General features: G+C 56.9%; 1 protein-coding gene across 39 annotated transcripts in view; it reads right to left on the bottom strand.

The window, feature by feature from the left end:
- Obscn (obscurin, cytoskeletal calmodulin and titin-interacting RhoGEF) overlaps positions 1 to 16,341 on the bottom strand; it is a 138,633-nt gene that overhangs the window by 68,872 nt on the left and 53,420 nt on the right. For 33 of the 39 annotated variants that reach the window (XR_007346945.1, XM_048801358.1, XM_048801391.1 and 30 more), the window contains 18 exons: positions 15,350 to 15,625; positions 13,852 to 14,127; positions 9,590 to 9,865; positions 8,133 to 8,417; positions 7,748 to 8,014; positions 7,328 to 7,597; positions 6,307 to 6,573; positions 5,812 to 6,078; positions 5,519 to 5,631; positions 5,273 to 5,426; positions 4,927 to 5,088; positions 4,734 to 4,838; positions 3,832 to 4,098; positions 3,282 to 3,551; positions 2,482 to 2,748; positions 2,129 to 2,395; positions 1,777 to 2,043; positions 530 to 802 (listed from right to left, as the gene is read on the bottom strand). Coding sequence is in view for 38 of the 39 variants with exons in the window: in XM_048801358.1 (XP_048657315.1) it covers positions 530 to 802; positions 1,777 to 2,043; positions 2,129 to 2,395; positions 2,482 to 2,748; positions 3,282 to 3,551; positions 3,832 to 4,098; positions 4,734 to 4,838; positions 4,927 to 5,088; positions 5,273 to 5,426; positions 5,519 to 5,631; positions 5,812 to 6,078; positions 6,307 to 6,573; positions 7,328 to 7,597; positions 7,748 to 8,014; positions 8,133 to 8,417; positions 9,590 to 9,865; positions 13,852 to 14,127; positions 15,350 to 15,625 (4,329 nt within the window). In the remaining variant the exon portion in view is untranslated. The remainder of the gene's footprint in view (positions 1 to 529; positions 803 to 1,776; positions 2,044 to 2,128; positions 2,396 to 2,481; positions 2,749 to 3,281; positions 3,552 to 3,831; positions 4,099 to 4,733; positions 4,839 to 4,926; positions 5,089 to 5,272; positions 5,427 to 5,518; positions 5,632 to 5,811; positions 6,079 to 6,306; positions 6,574 to 7,327; positions 7,598 to 7,747; positions 8,015 to 8,132; positions 8,418 to 9,589; positions 9,866 to 13,851; positions 14,128 to 15,349; positions 15,626 to 16,341) is intronic. The other 6 variants (XM_048801379.1, XM_048801388.1, XM_048801390.1 and 3 more) reach the window with 3 other exon arrangements.

Genomic DNA, 16,341 nt, shown 5'->3' with positions numbered 1-16,341 from the left:
CCATCTCAAGACCAACACCACAGAGCTTGGACCCTAGGCCCCAGGAGCCTCCAACACTGACTTGCCAGGAGCCCTGGCCACCAGGTGAAAGCACCCAGCACAGCAGTGCTCAGGCCACTCCTGAAACTCAACACTGAGCCCGCAGTGTGCACCAGGCATGTACACCAAGAGCACAGGCCCAGACATCTGGGAACCTCCCAGCCAAGCATAGACCCTGTGGCCCTGGCTCAAGAGTTGCGGGATGGTAGGGTGAGCCATGTGCATTGGGAACCCCAGCCAGGGGAGCAGTCAGATTAAGACCCGAACCCTGGGCCTGGCCCAGGGACACTCGCTCAGAGTGACCCCCTCAGAGGGCCAGAATCTCTCCCAGATCCAACAGGTGCCTCTATGCCCCCACATCCTTTAAAGGAAAGCTCACTGAGGGCTGGGGTCAGTCCCTCAACCACTCCTGGCCACCTGGAGAGGGTCTCAGGCTCAGCAGCCTGGGGGCCTCTGGTGACAAGTCCCCAGCTGGGTTCATCACACTCACCTTTTACGACAAGTGAGGCCTTAGAGGTGAGACCCCGCACAGAGAAGACCACTTCCCCAGCATCGCTGAGCGCAGCTTCTTGGATGGTCAGGGTATATTTGCGGCCCTGGCGTGCTGCCCGGAAGTGGCCAGAGCTGCCCACTGTCTTCCCACCAACAGTCCACATGGCCAGGTCGCCTGCACTCTCGTGGGACAGGACGCACTCGAAGCTGCAGCTGTCCCCCTCCAGCACCTCCATTGTCTTCAGCCTCTTGGTGATGCCTACGTGCAGGTCTGCAAGCCACAAAGACTCCTCAGGCCAGAGCCAGACACCAGCAGCACTGCCCATGCAAGACCCCAGGCAGGGCTAGCCCCAGCAGGTGGGCTGGCCCCCTGCCCCCAGGCCCAGGACCCATGCAGGGCATGATCACCAAATCATGATGCACCCTTGGCCTGGGGCTGGCCATGTCCTGGTGCCTGTGTAGCCAGTGGCTATGAGCTCCAAAGAAGGGGAAGCAAGGACCACCCACATTTCCCACCACTCACAAACCCCAAGGGAAAAAGGACAGGAGCCTCAGGAGAAGAGCCTTCAGACAGCGTGAGCCCCACTCTGTGACAAACACTCCACCCCCCTCTCCTTTCCTGTCTCATCAGAAACCACCAAGGCTAACCTGGGCCAGCAGCCACAAGATCAGTAACTAGTGGGCCTGCCAACCACACACCATGGAAACAGAATATGTTAGGGACTGAGTTCCGGATGACCAGACGCTGAACCTGGATAGGGGGTGCTGGCCTTGCAGTTGGAACCCAACCCTGGCTGAAAAGGATGCACTCAAAAGATCCAAGAGTTCAGGGTCCAGGGTTGGGTCTGGCTCCTTAAGAAGGGAAGTGCATGTCATCTGTGTGCAGCTGCCCTCACTGCATGACCAGGCTTTGCCCTTGGCCAGGGAGCCCTTCCTAGGCAGGCCCTGCTCGGACCCTGAATTCTTGGTTTCTGCTCAGAAACCTGCTCCTGCAGCACAAAGCAATGTCTCTGCCCACCTCAGCCCCCAGGCATGTCCAGAGAGTCTCCCATCCCCCTGCCTGTCCACTCTGGGACCTCACAGGACCTCCGCAAGCACCAGCCACTGTGGGAGCTCCCGACTTCTCCCAGCTCTGCAAAGCAGCCCCGGGGTCTTGGAGAGCAGCATGGGCCTCTTGGGATGCAGAAAGACCACCATGTGCCGACCCTTCCCACACCCCACCTTGGCCAGCCCTTGGCCACGCACCATGCACGCTGACCCGGGCCCGGGTCTCCTCACTGCCCACATGGCAGGTGTACAGGCCAGCATCCTCGTGGCTCAGGTCATGCACCACGAGGCCCCGTGTGCCCGCCGTGTGCAGGAAGTCATACTTGTTGCTGGGACCAAGTTCCACGCCATCTTTGCGCCAAACCACACGGGCCTCGGGGTCTGACACTTCGCACTGCAGGGCCAGCGTGCCACACTCCTCCACGGACACATCGTCCAGTGCTTTCAGGAACACCACTGGCTTGGCTGCAGGGAAGATGGGGCTGGTGAGGGAAGCCTGGTACCTGTCCATGAACAGAGGGGACCCGCAGACCCCACAAGCACAGCTCACCTCGGACAACCAGGCAGGCAGTAGTGGACACCTTGGGGGAGCTGGCGCGCACGGTGCCTGCATCAGCCCGCCGGACGCTCTTCAGCACCAGTGTGTGGCGGCGGCCCTCGTGGCTGATCTCGTGGAAGCTGTCGTTGTACAGGGGTGTGCCGTTGAGCGACCACTCCACCTCCTCATCCTCGCGGGACAGCTCACATGAGAGGCACACCCGCTCCTCCTCGGTGGCCTCAGCATCCTGCAGCGGCTGAGTCACTGCCACGTCCCGAGCTAGAAGGCACACACCGGGCCTTAGTGCTGCCCATGGCAACAGCCCACCCCAGGCCCTCCCATGGCCTGCCCACCTCATGTCCTACCTTCCACAGTGACCTCAGCACTGCTCTGAGCATTGCCTGCCTGGCACCGGTAGGTGCCAGCATCAGCAGGGGTGAGCCGGAGAATGCGCAGCTCTGCCATCTGGCCCTCCAGCGTCATCTTGTATTTGTCTGACGGGGCCAGCGGTGTGTCCTCCTTATACCACTGCACGGCCTTAGGGGCCGGCCTGAAGTCACAGGACAGGACCACTGACTGCAGCTCACGCCCGGCCTTGGGCTCCAGTGGCCGGGTCAGCACCACCGGGATGTCTACAGCGAATAAGGCAGGGCTGTGGGGCCACAGGACTGGGTGCCCTGGGTCTGAGCTATATTCTTCTGTAGTCTTCTACCCACACCACTGAGTCCACGTTCTGCCCTGCACATCATGACCTGCCCCTCCTCTCCTGCCCCACTCTGCTCCACACACCCCTCCCTGTCCCCAAGATACCCTGCACCCCACACACCTACCCATGCATGCCCTGGCCCCACACATCCTGCCCTGCCCTGCCCCAGCGCTTCCACCCTGCTCTGCAGGCCTCTGACCACTGGTTCCCAACCCTGCACCAGCTCCAGCCAAAATCTCCCATGCCCTGATCCTTCCCCCAACAAATCACTGAGCTGTGTCCACCCGCCACCCCGGGCCCAGGTACCACAAGCACCATGGTGTGCCCAGCCCTTACATACATCCTGCCCACCTTGTCCTGTGTATCCCCACACACCCCCACCTTGTGAGCCCAGGCCATAACTACCCACCACCTGAGCCAGGCCCACTGGAGGCCTGAGCCGTGCCCACCTCAGCTCACCTGAGACAACCAGGCGGGCAGAGGAGCGGGACTTGCCAATGGTGAAGTGCACAGGCCCAGTCATAGTGGAGCAGGTCCTCCGCAGGGTCAGCCGGTGCACTGTGCCCTCCTGCTCCAGGCCCACGTTCGCCCCCGCCTGCAGCACAGTCTTGCCCAGAAGCCACTTGGGTGGCCTCACTGAGGGAATGGAAGTCTCACACTCGAACCAGGCAGGAGCAGGCTCCATCACGGTCACATCCTGCAGGCCCCGTATGATGGTGATGGACTGCTCTGTGGGAGAGGAGGTAGTCACGGTGGACCTGGAGGCTGGACCTGTCCACCCCCGCAGGCTCTGAGGTCCTTCCTGAACACAAACCTTCCCCACAGTGCGCTGACACCCCAAGTCTTCACACCCCCTAGGTTGCTCCTCCCTCTGCACCCACAACTTCCTGTGTCCACATCCAGCTGCCTGGATGTCCCCAGTCGGGCCACCTCCAGGACTTCCAGCACATATCTTGGGAACCACAGCCACCCCCAAGAACCTGAGAGCTGCCGCTGGCCTGGAACACACCTTCTACAAAGAACTGGGCACTGGTCTTGACATCTCCAGCATCGCATGTGTAAGAGTCCTCGTCCTCTGGCTGCACGTCATTGATGACCAGCTTGCGGTAGAGGCCATCGCTGACCATCTCATACTTGGATCCAGGCTGCAGCTCCTTGCCACCCTTAAACCACCGCACCTGTGCACTGGCCCTGGACACCTGGCACTCGAGCACTCCGCGGTGCTTCTCCATGGCAATCTTGTCCCTCAGCGGGCGGAGGAGGGTCACTGGCAACTCTGCGGGGTGTAGCCAGTGGGTTCAGGGCCCAACCATGAGCACTTTGGCAACAGGCTCCCCCAGCAGGGCTGCTGAAGGACTGGATGCTGCCCCCAACAGCCTGTGCACTTACACCTGAGGCAGCAGGGGCCAGATTGTCCCCATCCAGGCTGGTCTAGGACCAGCTGTGTGCCACAGACCACTGGCACCGTGATCGTGCCCCCCACCATGCCTCACACATCACAGCTGATGTGTACCCTGAATGTGCATGTCCAGCTCCACACACCACAGTCCCAGTGCCCAAGCCCCATCCCACATGCCCCCACCCTGCGCTTACCCCCACCCACAACCTCAGACCCTCCCACCTCTCCTGCCCTGGCAGGCTGCATTGCCACCTGCTGGAGTGCACACCCTCCTCTCCAGTGATGGCTGCAACCCAAGGAGGGAGAGTTCACTGAGACCCTGAGTCCTCACACCCCCTAGGTTGCTCCTCCCTCTGCGACCACATTTTCCTGTGAAAAGATGTGACACTCCTGTTCCTCCTCCTGACCACTACTGTCCCAGTCCCAGCAAGCGGTCTGGTCTGGGATGGCGGGGCTATCACATACCCCATACACCCCCACACCCCAGTCCCTCCCCTCCACACTCCACTCACCTTTCACTCGGAGGTGGGCTCGCGATTCTGCATTTTCTGCTACAAATTTGATCTCCCCTGCATCTTCTGCCAGGACCCTCCGGTAGATGAGAGTGTATGTCTTTCCTAGGGACAAAAGCCCCCAGCCCTGGAATGAAGGGAGCAGCCTGGGGGCGGGTCCACCCCACCTGCAGCCAGCCTGCCCCACACGCACCTTCCTGGCGAATACGCACAGTGTCACTGGGCCGCAACTTAATCCCCTCTCGGAACCACTGGCCAGGCACCTCGTCATGGGAGACTTCACAGGAGAAACTGGCACCTTCCTTCTCCATCACCTCCACGTCCTCCAGGGGCCGCACAATCTGGACACTGCGGCCTGAGGAGGGAGCAAGACCCAGCCATGCCTGCAGGTACAGTGGCCATCCTGGTGCTCCCACCCAGGGCTCCAGTTTGCTGAGAGCTAAGGGCACAGGCAGCCAAGCACCTGGCTGCAGGCTGCAGGTGCACAAGGAGGCACTCACAACCCTAGGCCCTGCCTTTTCCACCTGTCCAAGCCTCACCTTGCACCTTCAGAGAAGCAGAGCTCTGAGCTTCACCAGTGTCACACACATAGATGCCCTGGTCCCCCATCTCACACCGGTAGATGATGAGGCTTCTGCAGGTACCCTGGGCCACTATGCCCATGGTCTTGCCTGACCGTAGCTCCACACCATCCTGTGGAACCAAGAGGCCTGGTCAGGCACTGGTGGAGGGCAGCTGCCACTGGTGAGAGGCAGGGAGGGCATAAAGGAGTGGGAGAGAAGCACCTTCAGCCAGCGCACATCAACGTTGGGACGGGACAGCTCACACTCCAGGGTCACCTTCTCTTTCTGGGTAGCCACCATGTCCTGCAGTGGGCGGCTGAAGCTCACAGGCAGTTCTGGGAAGATAGGAGGAAGGTGATCAATGGTCTAGAAGGTGCTTCCCAGGCGGGTGATAGGGAGTTCTGGCTGTCTCAAGTCATACATCCTGGTCCTCAATGTCCCCATTGCCTCCCAGGCCACCTTGGGGAAGGAGGCAGGCCTCTCTGGAGTAGGTCCTGCTACCTCCACCCACTCACCAGTGACCATCAGCTGGGCAGACGTGTGCACGCCCTCTGCCTTGAAGGCCACTAGCCCACTGTCCTGTGGCTGCAGCTCCAAGAGTGTGAGAATGTGCGTGGCCCCGTGCACAGCCACATGGCACCTAGGCCCTGGCTGCAGTCGCAGTCCGTCGCGTGTCCAGGTACCCTCCACTTCAGCATGCGACAGCTCCACCTCCATAGTAGCTGTGCCCTGTTCTCTGGCCTCCACTGCCTGTAAGCCCCGAACCAACCGGACCTGGCGCACTGTGGAGATGCAGGAGAGGCGCTAGTGGTCCGCAGTAGCCAGAGCCCTGCCCTTCCACCAGCTAGCATTGGGACCCCAGTGTAGGCACAGCCAGCTTCCCCAGGAGATGCCAGAGGTGAGCAGAGGCCAGCGGCCAGAGGCCCACACCCCAGGACCTGCCCCTCGGGATAAGGTGGCGCCCCGCCCCTCCCGACGCCCCAGGCCCCAGCCAGCACAGCGCCACTCACTTTCCACAGTGAGCTTGGCCTGCGTCTTGTCGTCTGGTGTCTCACAGCCAAAAAAGCCGCGGTCGGTGAAGCCCACACTGCGCAGTACCAGGCGGTGGCATGTGCCCTCCGCCTGGATCTCCACATTCTCCCCCGGCACCAGGACTGCAGCGTTCCGGGTCCACTTCACCTCGGGCCACGGACGCGTCAGCTCCACCTCCAGCGTCACAGAGGTCCGCTCCTCCACGGTCTTCGGCTCCAGCTTCTTCTTGAACAGCACGGGGGCCTCTGGGATGGCGCAAGAGCCAAGGTCATCCTAGACACCCAGGGCCAGCCCACCCATAGCCCAGATGGCCGCACTGCCCCCACCAGGTCCCTACGTTGCCCAGCCTCCTAGCTTAGAACAACCGTGCCATGCCCTAGTGCCTGGAACTACCAGTGTGGCCCAAGGCCAGCAGTGTCTGGTCTCCAGCAAATGGGTGGTGCCCATCGGAGCCACTAGAATCCCTGCACTTTACTACAACCAAGAACATGTGCTTGTGTAAAAGAATGAAAAGCAGACTCCAGAAGGCTTCCCCACCCCAGGCTGCTCTGTGAGTGCCCCAGTGCATTTGTCCCCATCACTCCCCCACTTAGGAACCTGCCATGACTCCCACTTTATTTCAGGTGAAGTTCTGGCTCTCAAAGCTTTCCCCGTCTCCTGCCTCTGCCTCTACCAGCTGCCAGCCTCACTCCCTTCACCTTCCCATCACCAGATCAGCTGGGCCCCGACTCCTCCAGGAAGTCTCCCTTGAGTGCCTCAACCTCGGTTGGCCCTTCCCCACCAGATGCATCTGCAGGATGGTATCTTTCCTTCTAGGGAGAAGGCGCCCAGCTCCTCATGTTACCCAAGTCACCTCCACCTCCTGGTGGACAGGTTCTGTGTCCCCTGAGGTCAGCCAGACTAGCTGGCTGCAGGAACAATACAGCTCCTTGGAACCAGCCTGCAAGGGAGTCTGTGGCAGGGAGCTGCTTGCCCCACAGGTCCCTTTCCCAAGCTCACCTCTGACCCGGAGGGCAGCTGAAGAGGCGGCACCCTCAGACTCCACTGTGACCTGGCCTGCATCCTCCATTGCCACACTAGAGATGGTCAGGCTGCGGCTGGCACCACTCTGCGATATGAGGAACTTCTCACTGGGCTGCAGCTGGATGCCGTCCCGGTGCCACATGACCACTGCATCGCTGGGGGACACCACACACTGGAAGGTGGCCTCGCAGCCCTCCTCTGCAACCACAGCGCTCAGCCCAGATGTGAACTTGACCACACGGGGCACTGCAAGGGAAGGTCTGCTTGAGGAGGTAGGAGTGTCTCTGTGAAGATCTCCACCCCTTGCACACCTTCTCAGGGAAGTTGCTGGAAGGTGGCCCACTGTCCCATCCCCTTACCATCCCCAGCTTACACCCCCCACCCCACCTAGCATACCACGGACACTGAGCTGGGCGCTGGTGCGGTCATCACGGCTCTCACACACATACTCTCCTGCGTCTTCCTCACGCAGGCCCGACACCGTGAGCAAGCGGAGAGTGCCCTCAGCGGCCATCTGGAAGCGCTTGCCCGCCCGCAGCTGCGTGCTCCCACAGTACCACAGCACCTCCGCCTGTGGTGGGCTCAGCTCACAGGCCAGGGTCACCGTGCCACCCAGATCCCCCGTGATGGACTCCAGAGGCCTAGAGAACTTGGCAACCACCTCTGCAAGCACAAGGGGATGTCCGTCAGCTACCTTGTGTACCCCGAGCTCCACGGGGCTCTGCTATGGGTGGCTGTACCAGGTGGGTGCAGCAGGCCCAGTGGTCCTGGAGGAGCTCACCTTCCACCTGCACTGGGAAGTCCTGACTCTCCGTGCCTACCCGGCAACTGTAGACTGCACTGTCAAGCACCTGGGCTCCTCTGACTGTCAGGGTGTGCCTGTCCCCCAGGCTGGTGGCCTGGTGCCGCTTGCTGCGCCGAATCTCCACACCATCCTTGAGCCAAGTCACTGCCGCCACAGAGGGTGTGGCCAGCGTGGCTGTCAGGACGATGTCCTCATGTTCCCTGATCACCAGAGGCTCCCTGCGGCCAGATCTCTCCAGGGCTTGGGACTCAGGTGCTGGCTCTGGGGGAGGTCAGTTGACATGAAGGTGTAGGACTCTCCACACTAGCCCTAACCACTGCCTCTGTTGGGCCAGCACCTAAGGGCCACCATTTAGGGTCCCCAGGGTCATACAGGATGGCCAGAAGGAGTTGCTACCAGGTTGGGGGCCACCAGCTCTGTACCCAAGGTCCTGCCCTTCAGAGAGAAATCCACCCACAAACAGATACCACAGGGAGAAAGGGCAGCTAGCAGTCCAGATCAGGCCTCCCCCACCTGCAGGGAGGGTGGCATCCTCAAAGGCAGCCCAAAGAAACTGTGTGGGTGTCAGAACCCCAAGAGCAGAGACTGACAGGTAGGTACTGGGAGACACAGAGAGAGCCCCAGAAGGGAGAGGGCCAGTGGAGGCCAGGGAGGCCAAGAAGGCCCTCCCATCCTGCCCTTGGAGCACTTGGATAGAGCACTGGCTGCGAGTGGTCAGGAGCACAGTCAAGGTCAGAGACTGCCACAGTGAGAAGTCTAGTGTGGGATGCTCTGCATCAACACTGTTGGCAGTCTTTGGGAGGGTGTCAGCCTGCAGGGACACTCCTGCCAGCCTTTCTGACAGAGGTACTGTGTGCTCAATAGATGCCAAGCCCACAGAGTGCAGAGAGGACCATATGGGTGGGTGGGGCTGTGGAGGAAAGGGAAGGGGGCTGCGAATGAGACTGAGGTGCAGCGGGCAGGGTGCCATCCCACAGTGCCCACCTCAGAAGAGCTGGACTGTCAGGACCCCCAGGATCGAGACAAGAGCCAGGATCTGCAGAGGACATTGGGGCCAAGACTTCTGACAGCCAGGCTGGAATCCCAGCATGCAGGGAGCCTTAGCATGGAGAGAGACTCCAGCTGGGGAGGAGTTATTTCCACCAACTCTGGGCCCTAACAGCTTCCTGCACCTCCTGTGCCCCAGCCTCAATCACAGGAATTATGATAGGGTTGTGGTGGACAGGTACAGGAACCTGGACAGGAGACCCAGAAATGTGCGGAAATGGCTAGGTGATCTGACCCAAGACTTTCCAGCACCTGGAAGCTCCAGGAAGGGGTCCCTCAAGGGCCCCAACATGCACAAGGCCAGAGAGCCCTGCAGGTAAATATTGATTGCCCCAATTGGTCAGGCAAGCATCCGTCCTGACCAGCCCTGGCAGGATGTCACCCACCTGTGACGTCCAGGCGGAAGGAGACCTTCTGGCCCCCTGCCTCGCAGCTGTACTCCCCAGCGTCCGCCTTGCCTGCCTGCTGCACCACCAGCTGCCGCCTGCAGCCAGAGGCCTCCACGTGCACCTGGGAGCTCTGGCTCAGCTTCTTCCCATCCTTGTACCATGTCACCTCGGTCTGGGCCTGGGCCACCTCGCAGCTCAGAGTGGCGCTAGCCCCTGCCTCGGTCTTCACCTCGCTGTGTGCCAGCTGCTCTTTGGCAAACACCACCTTGGGCTCTGGGTACAGAAGGGAGGAACACAGGTCAGGGACTCTGTCCAGGGCAGGAAGCCACCTGGAGAAAGACATCTGGCTGGACAACTAAGGACAGACCCTCTGCAGGCCACACTAGCTCATGCCCTGGAGAAGCCCTATCATCCTCAGCACAAGGGACCACAGTGTGTGACACAGCCCCCTCCCCTGCTGCATAGGGCTGTTCCAGGTGGGGACTCTCTGACAGGTTCCTGCATAGGCTCCTCCCTGGGGACACTGCACCCCCTGTCAATGACCAGGAAGAGTCTCCCCAGGACCATGCAGGGCATGAGCTCTGGGCAAGGCCCTGGCAGAGCCCAGCTCCTCCTGATCTGAGCATGTTGGCAGCTCCTCTGAAGCCTGGGCCACTCCTGTTAGCCACCAGTGTGTACTCATCCTGGGTGTCAGTCCACAGTTTCCACTCCATGCCCAGTAGCAGTGTCCTCTTCCCTTCACTTTCAGCTTCTCTGTATAATGAATGCCTGAGATCTGACCACTGCTATGATGTGAACGTCTTCCCATCTTTCCACAGTGCCTAGAGTCTTCTGATGAGTCAGTGCATTTAGTTCTAATGTGATCAAATATATTGACCTCGCTCTTGTGGTGAGTGCATTTGGGTTCTATGCAGGAAAGCTTTCCTTCCTCAGGTCCTTACAAAGTACACACCATCATCTCAGATGTTTATGGTTTGACTTTTGCACTGAATTCTCCAACCCATCTTGAACTTACCCTATAAGCTGTGAATTACTGGTCTAACTCTTTCAAGTGGTTAAATGTTCAAAGCTCCATTTCTCAAAGTAAGGCAGGAGACACATAGGCAAATAGAAATCTGGACCTCAGAGAATGGGGTCCCACCACCCCAGATTCAAACCCTAGGCTACAGCTGATGGCTTGGGTTCTATTTTGTTTGGGCTCCTAACTGGAAGACTCTACTCGTGCTTGGAACCCACATTTCTTGCTGTTCCCCCAGGTTTCTTGATGACCTCAACATTGGTCAATGCCAAGGAGCTGCTTTGAACCTAGGCAATTCTTCTGTTTTAAAGAATGAGAACAAGACACATTCAAGTTAACAAACACATTACACCATCCCACTGTGGGAATAAGAAGTTAAAATTGCACACTCTGAATTGAGTCATAGGAAGACAACAGTCAAGTGAACTCTCCAGTCAAAGGTTAATTCCTCATCAAAGCAGTATAAAGACTCCTGGACAGAAGACTCCTGGACAGAGGGTCCCACAGTGCCCTTGGGGACCCTCCCATGCTGTGGGAGCTGGCCTTGCTTCTAATAAACCTGCTACCGAGCTCGCACCCAGCATTGTGTACATACTTCGTTCTCAGGTTGTGAGACAGGAACCCTCCCGTGCTCACACGACCCTGTGTTACAGAAGAGCCATCCTTTCTTCACACGTGTGCAGAATGGGAAAAGGTAATGCAGACCGGGTACTGGGACTCCACCTCTGCACAAGTCTGTGTGAGCTCACCTCTGCACCCCATCCCAAAACACACTTGCTTAGATGTTGACTGGGACTGAGCATCCCTGATCCTTCCACATATTTCTGTCCATTTATGTATATCTTTGTCATCTCTCAAAAAAGCACACAGGGTCTCTGATGTCTTTTATCAGGCTTGAAATTACTAACAGCACTTTTGAAGCTCTTTCAGATCTTTCATGGGGTCCTTTTCAAATCACTTATTGCTAGTGTGCTGTGACACACTTACTTTATATTGTTTTTATATATGGCACTTGCAATGTCTCAGATCTTACTAAGCCAGTGGTTTAGCTTTTGGACAAATCATACCATCTGTAACCTCCACTTCTTCCTGATTTCACGCCTCTCGTTTCCTCTCCTCCCTAACCGTGCTGTGCACTGCGGCTCCACCTGTGACAGCTGCTGCCTTGGGAGGTTCCTGCTCTCAGAGACACTCTCAGGGTTTCCCTTTGTGAATTTTGTACAATACTATTTACTAAATTGAGAAAGAACCTTCTTCTTACATCTTTTTGCACTGCCTTACAAATCTTAAGACAAAATAATTTTATAGCATGACTGAGGATACATTTTGTCAAACATTTCTTCTGAATTTACAGTGTCAAATTTTTATCAAATACTTTATTCTGCACTTATATTGGTGAACTACATTTTTTTCAATCAGATATGATGATGCTTCACGTTGATTTCCTGATATTTGTAATGTTAAGCAGACATGTATCCCTGGATGAAGAATTCCATTAGCATTCTGATTCTTTAATATATTACTGAATTCAGCCTGCTAAATCTTTGTTCAGTTGATACTGACAACAGATTGGCCTAAAATATGAATTCCTCCTATTTTTTTGGTTTGGTGTTAGTACCAATGTTACTACTTCTGTAAGTGAGACTTAAAAGTGCACCCCTTTCTATTCTCTACAGGAACCTCCCTGGATACAGGAGAGTTCACTTCCAGAACATGTGGGGACTTCTCCACTGGAGCCACTTGGCTTCTACTGCCCCTTGAAAAGCCACTTTCCTCCTGGCTTCACTGTTAACAGCCCTGAGAACTATGTAAGCTCTCTATTTCTTCTTGGGTCCGTTTTTATTTAGTCTTTAAGAAACTGGATAATTTATCAAAACTTTTCAAATCTGGTTGCATAAAATAATGTATATGCTTATTAAAATAATGTATCAAAAATAGATATTACAGGGTTTGGTATGTAGACCAAATATGGGTTGAGAATCCCATTTCCAAAATGCCTGGGCCAAAAGTGCTTTGGATTTCAGATTGAAAAAAAAAAAAAAAAAGATTTCAAGATCTTTGCAGACAAATGTTGAGCTTTCTTGGGGATGAGACCCAATGCTAACCACAAAATTCATTTATGTTTCATGAAGACCTTAAACACTGAGCCCGAAGGTGATTATACAGTGTTTTTAATAATTTTGTATATGAAGTGAAGCTGTGCAATGTGGAGCCCATGACTTGTGGTGTCATGTCAGCACAAAGCCTCTGCCTTGGGAGCATCTGGGGTTGCAGGTTGGGGATGCTATGTGGTATCCCTGTGGACTATGCCCACACTGACAGGAAGCTCAACTCTCCTAACAAGCAGGCTCCATGAATCAGCAGGGAACCAGACACAGAGTCCCCAGGAAAAGAGAACAGCCTAGCCAGATAGTAACCTGGCCTCACCAACTGTGCCAAAGCACTATATTGATGAACTACATTTTTTTTAGAACTACGTTCTACTTCTAAGTTGCTAAGTTGAACAACAAGGGGAATTCTGGTCCAGAATATTGGAACTGGGGCTGAGGATGTAGCTCAGAGTAGAGCACTTGTCTATCAAGGCAAGGCCCTGGGTGCCCCAGAACCACAAAAAGAGAGAGAGAGAGAGAGAGAGAGAGAGAGAGAGATAAAATAACACAAAACATGAATTGCTTTGAAAACAGGATTCCAACCTCTCCTGTGAGTAGCACAGCACGTGTCCACAGAGGGGTAGACAGCATGTCCGAGTCCTTGGAAAGAAGGGAAGAGTGTTCCAGAACACCTACACAACTGACCCTCCAGAGCCCATGTCAGCATTGGTCAAATCCTGATCTGGCTGAGTGTCTGGGATTTCCCAGGTTGGTTCAACAAACTCAAATATCTCTTGGCAGGAAGAGCGTGTAGGGGGCTGGGTGAGTCCTGGAGGAACTGTGGTATACTCCAGAGAGTCAGCTTAGCCCTGAGCACCAGGGAAGAGCAGAGTCCAGAAAAGTCTAACACTGCTGGGTCAGGACAGGTTCTGGGAATATGAGATGGACATCACAGGTGGACACGCCAAGTGCAGCACACAGCCTTGGCCTCTTCACACACTTCCTCTCACACCCAGTAGCCTAGCCACAGGTGTGAGTTCAGGAGACGTACAGATATGGACATGGATGGAAAATACACCAGGTCACTGTGGGCACTGGCAAGGCTCCCCTTCATCTCCAAACTCAGTGACGGTAGAACCGCAAGAACTCACCTGTGACATCCAGATGGAAGGAGACCCTCTGGTCCCCGGCCTCACAGCTGTACTCCCCAGCGTCCGCCTTGCCCGCCTGCTGCACCACCAGCTGCCGCCTGCAGCCAGAGGCCTCCACGCGCACCTGGGAGCTCTGGCTCAGCTTCTTCCCATCCTTGTACCACGTCACCTCTGTCTGGGACTGGGCCACCTCACAGCTCAGAGTGGCGCAGGCCCCCGCCTCGGCCTTCACCTCGCTACGTGCCGGCTGCTCCTTGGCAAACACTACCTTGGGCTCTGGGTAGAGAGGGGAAGGACACATAGGTCAGGGACTCCAGAAGAGACCCAGCCCTGTCTCACAGCCTGAGCCCACCCCAGGGATGGCTGAGCAGAGTGTCCATCATGAGCAGAACATTGCATGGCCATGCCTAAGTTCTATCCTACACATGACCCAAGCTGCAAATTCCAAGGCTGGTGGGTGGACAGCTGGGCAGCCTGTCCTCATCAGAGCCCTAGGCACTTCCTGATCCACTCTGATCCTGCAGGTAACTGCACTGTCACAGCCCACAAGGCCACCACAGCCAGGCCTACCTCCTGATGCTACCACCCTCCCAGCCATTGGGAATAGACCATGACCCTCCTCCTCCCTGGGACCCCAGCCCATCAGTGACTTCCCAGCTCTCCCACCATGCAGGCGGCACAAAAGCAGGGGGAGGCAGACACAGAAGGTAAGTCCACCTGAGCACCAAACCAGAAACCCACATCTTTGTTGGCCACAGCTACCAAAGGAATGCAGGAGACCAGACTGCCAGTGCTAGCCAATCAGCAGAGACCTCAGAGCCTGTGCAAGTCAATCAGCAGAGAGCCAAGTGCCAGCCAATCAGCATAGAGCTCAGTAACAGTGTGGGCCAGTTAGCAGACAGCTCAGTACCAGATGGGGCAAATTAGCAGAGAGCTCAGTGCCAGCCAATCAGCAGACAGCCAAGTGCCACTATGGGCCAATCAGCAGAAAGCCAAGTGCCAGTGCTTGGCTGGCAATCAGCAGACAGCCAACTGCCAGCGTGGAAAAAATCTGTAGGGAGTTATGTGCCACTGTGGGCCAATCAGCAGACAGCTGTCTGTCTCCATCCAGAGAGAGCCCAGCACCAGTCTGGCTATCAGGAGCAAGGTTCCCAACCATAGGTGGCACTTTCCCAGGCTGAGAGACAGATCACAGTGGGGAGGGGAGGAGATGAGGAAGCAAGAAGGGATAGACATGCAGGATTCCAAAGGGCCCAAGCAAGGGCTTCTGGAGCTCTGGGCCCAGCAAATAGGAACGGGCAGGTAGAGGGAGCCCCTGCCCCTGCAGGACACGCTCCCCAGATACAAACAATTCCCAGTGCCCAACTCCACCTAGAGCTGGGCCACAGATGCTGAGGTCCAAGGTCAGGAAGGACACAGGCCTCACAGAGCCTAGGCTACCATAGGTGCCCTAGAGTTACCACCCTCCCTCCGTTCACCCAGCCCCAGCAGCACCCACCTGTGACGTCTAGACGGAAGGAGACCCTCTGGCCGCCAGCCTCGCAACTGTACTCCCCGGCATCTGCCTTGCCCGCCTGCTGCACCACCAGCTGCCGCCTGCAGCCAGAGGCCTCCACGCGCACCTGGGAGCTCTGGCTCAGCTTCTTCCCATCCTTGTACCACGTCACTTCTGTCTGGGCCTGGGCCACCTCGCAGCTCAGAGTGGCACTCGCCCCCGCCTTGGCCTTCACCTCGCTGCGTGCCAGCTGCTCTTTAGCAAACACCACTTTGGGCTCTGGGGACAGAGGGGAGGGGCACACAGGTCAGGGACTCTGTCCAGGGCAGGAAGCCACCTGAGGAAAGCCATCTGGCTAGACGGCTGGGGACAGACCCTTCTGCAGGCCACACTAGCTTGTGCCCTGTAGAAGCACAGCACCCTCAGCACAAGGGACCACAGTATGTGACACAGCCTGCCCCTGTGCATGGGGCTGTTGCAGGTGGGAACACTGTGACAGCTCCCTGCACAGGCTCCTCCCTGGAGATTATGCACCTGCCCGTCAGTGACCAGGAAGAGTCCTCCCAGGACCGTGCAGGGCATGAGCTCTGCTGGGTCACCCAGCTCCTGCCTGCTATGAGCCTGACAGCTTCTCCTCTGGTGATGTTCGGCCACTCCTGTGCCTTATCCTGAGGCCCATGTGGCTGAGGCTTTTCCTTTTCTAGCCAATGGTGCTTGGTCTCCCTGCTGAGACTTGTACTCAGTAGTCAGTAGCGTGAGCTCTCCTTCATGTTTGTTCTGGGGCTCATTACATATTTCAATAACAGTCCTTCCTTTCAGGAGACATATGTCGATCTGCCTCTGTGGGGAGCGCCATCATGTCCTGTGTAGGAACCTGTTACCCTGGGGTCATACACGATCTACACCACCTGCTAAGAGCTGGTTCTACTCCAGGTGGGAGTCTGACGCACCCAATTGATGACTGTGTGTGGAGAGAGGGAGACGTCACTTCCATT

The sequence above is a fragment of the Marmota marmota genome, unplaced genomic scaffold, assembly GCF_001458135.2.
Source record: "Marmota marmota marmota unplaced genomic scaffold, marMar, whole genome shotgun sequence".
In the NCBI taxonomy this organism is placed as follows: Eukaryota; Metazoa; Chordata; class Mammalia; order Rodentia; family Sciuridae; genus Marmota; species Marmota marmota.
This window is presented reverse-complemented; position numbering and strand designations above follow the sequence as displayed.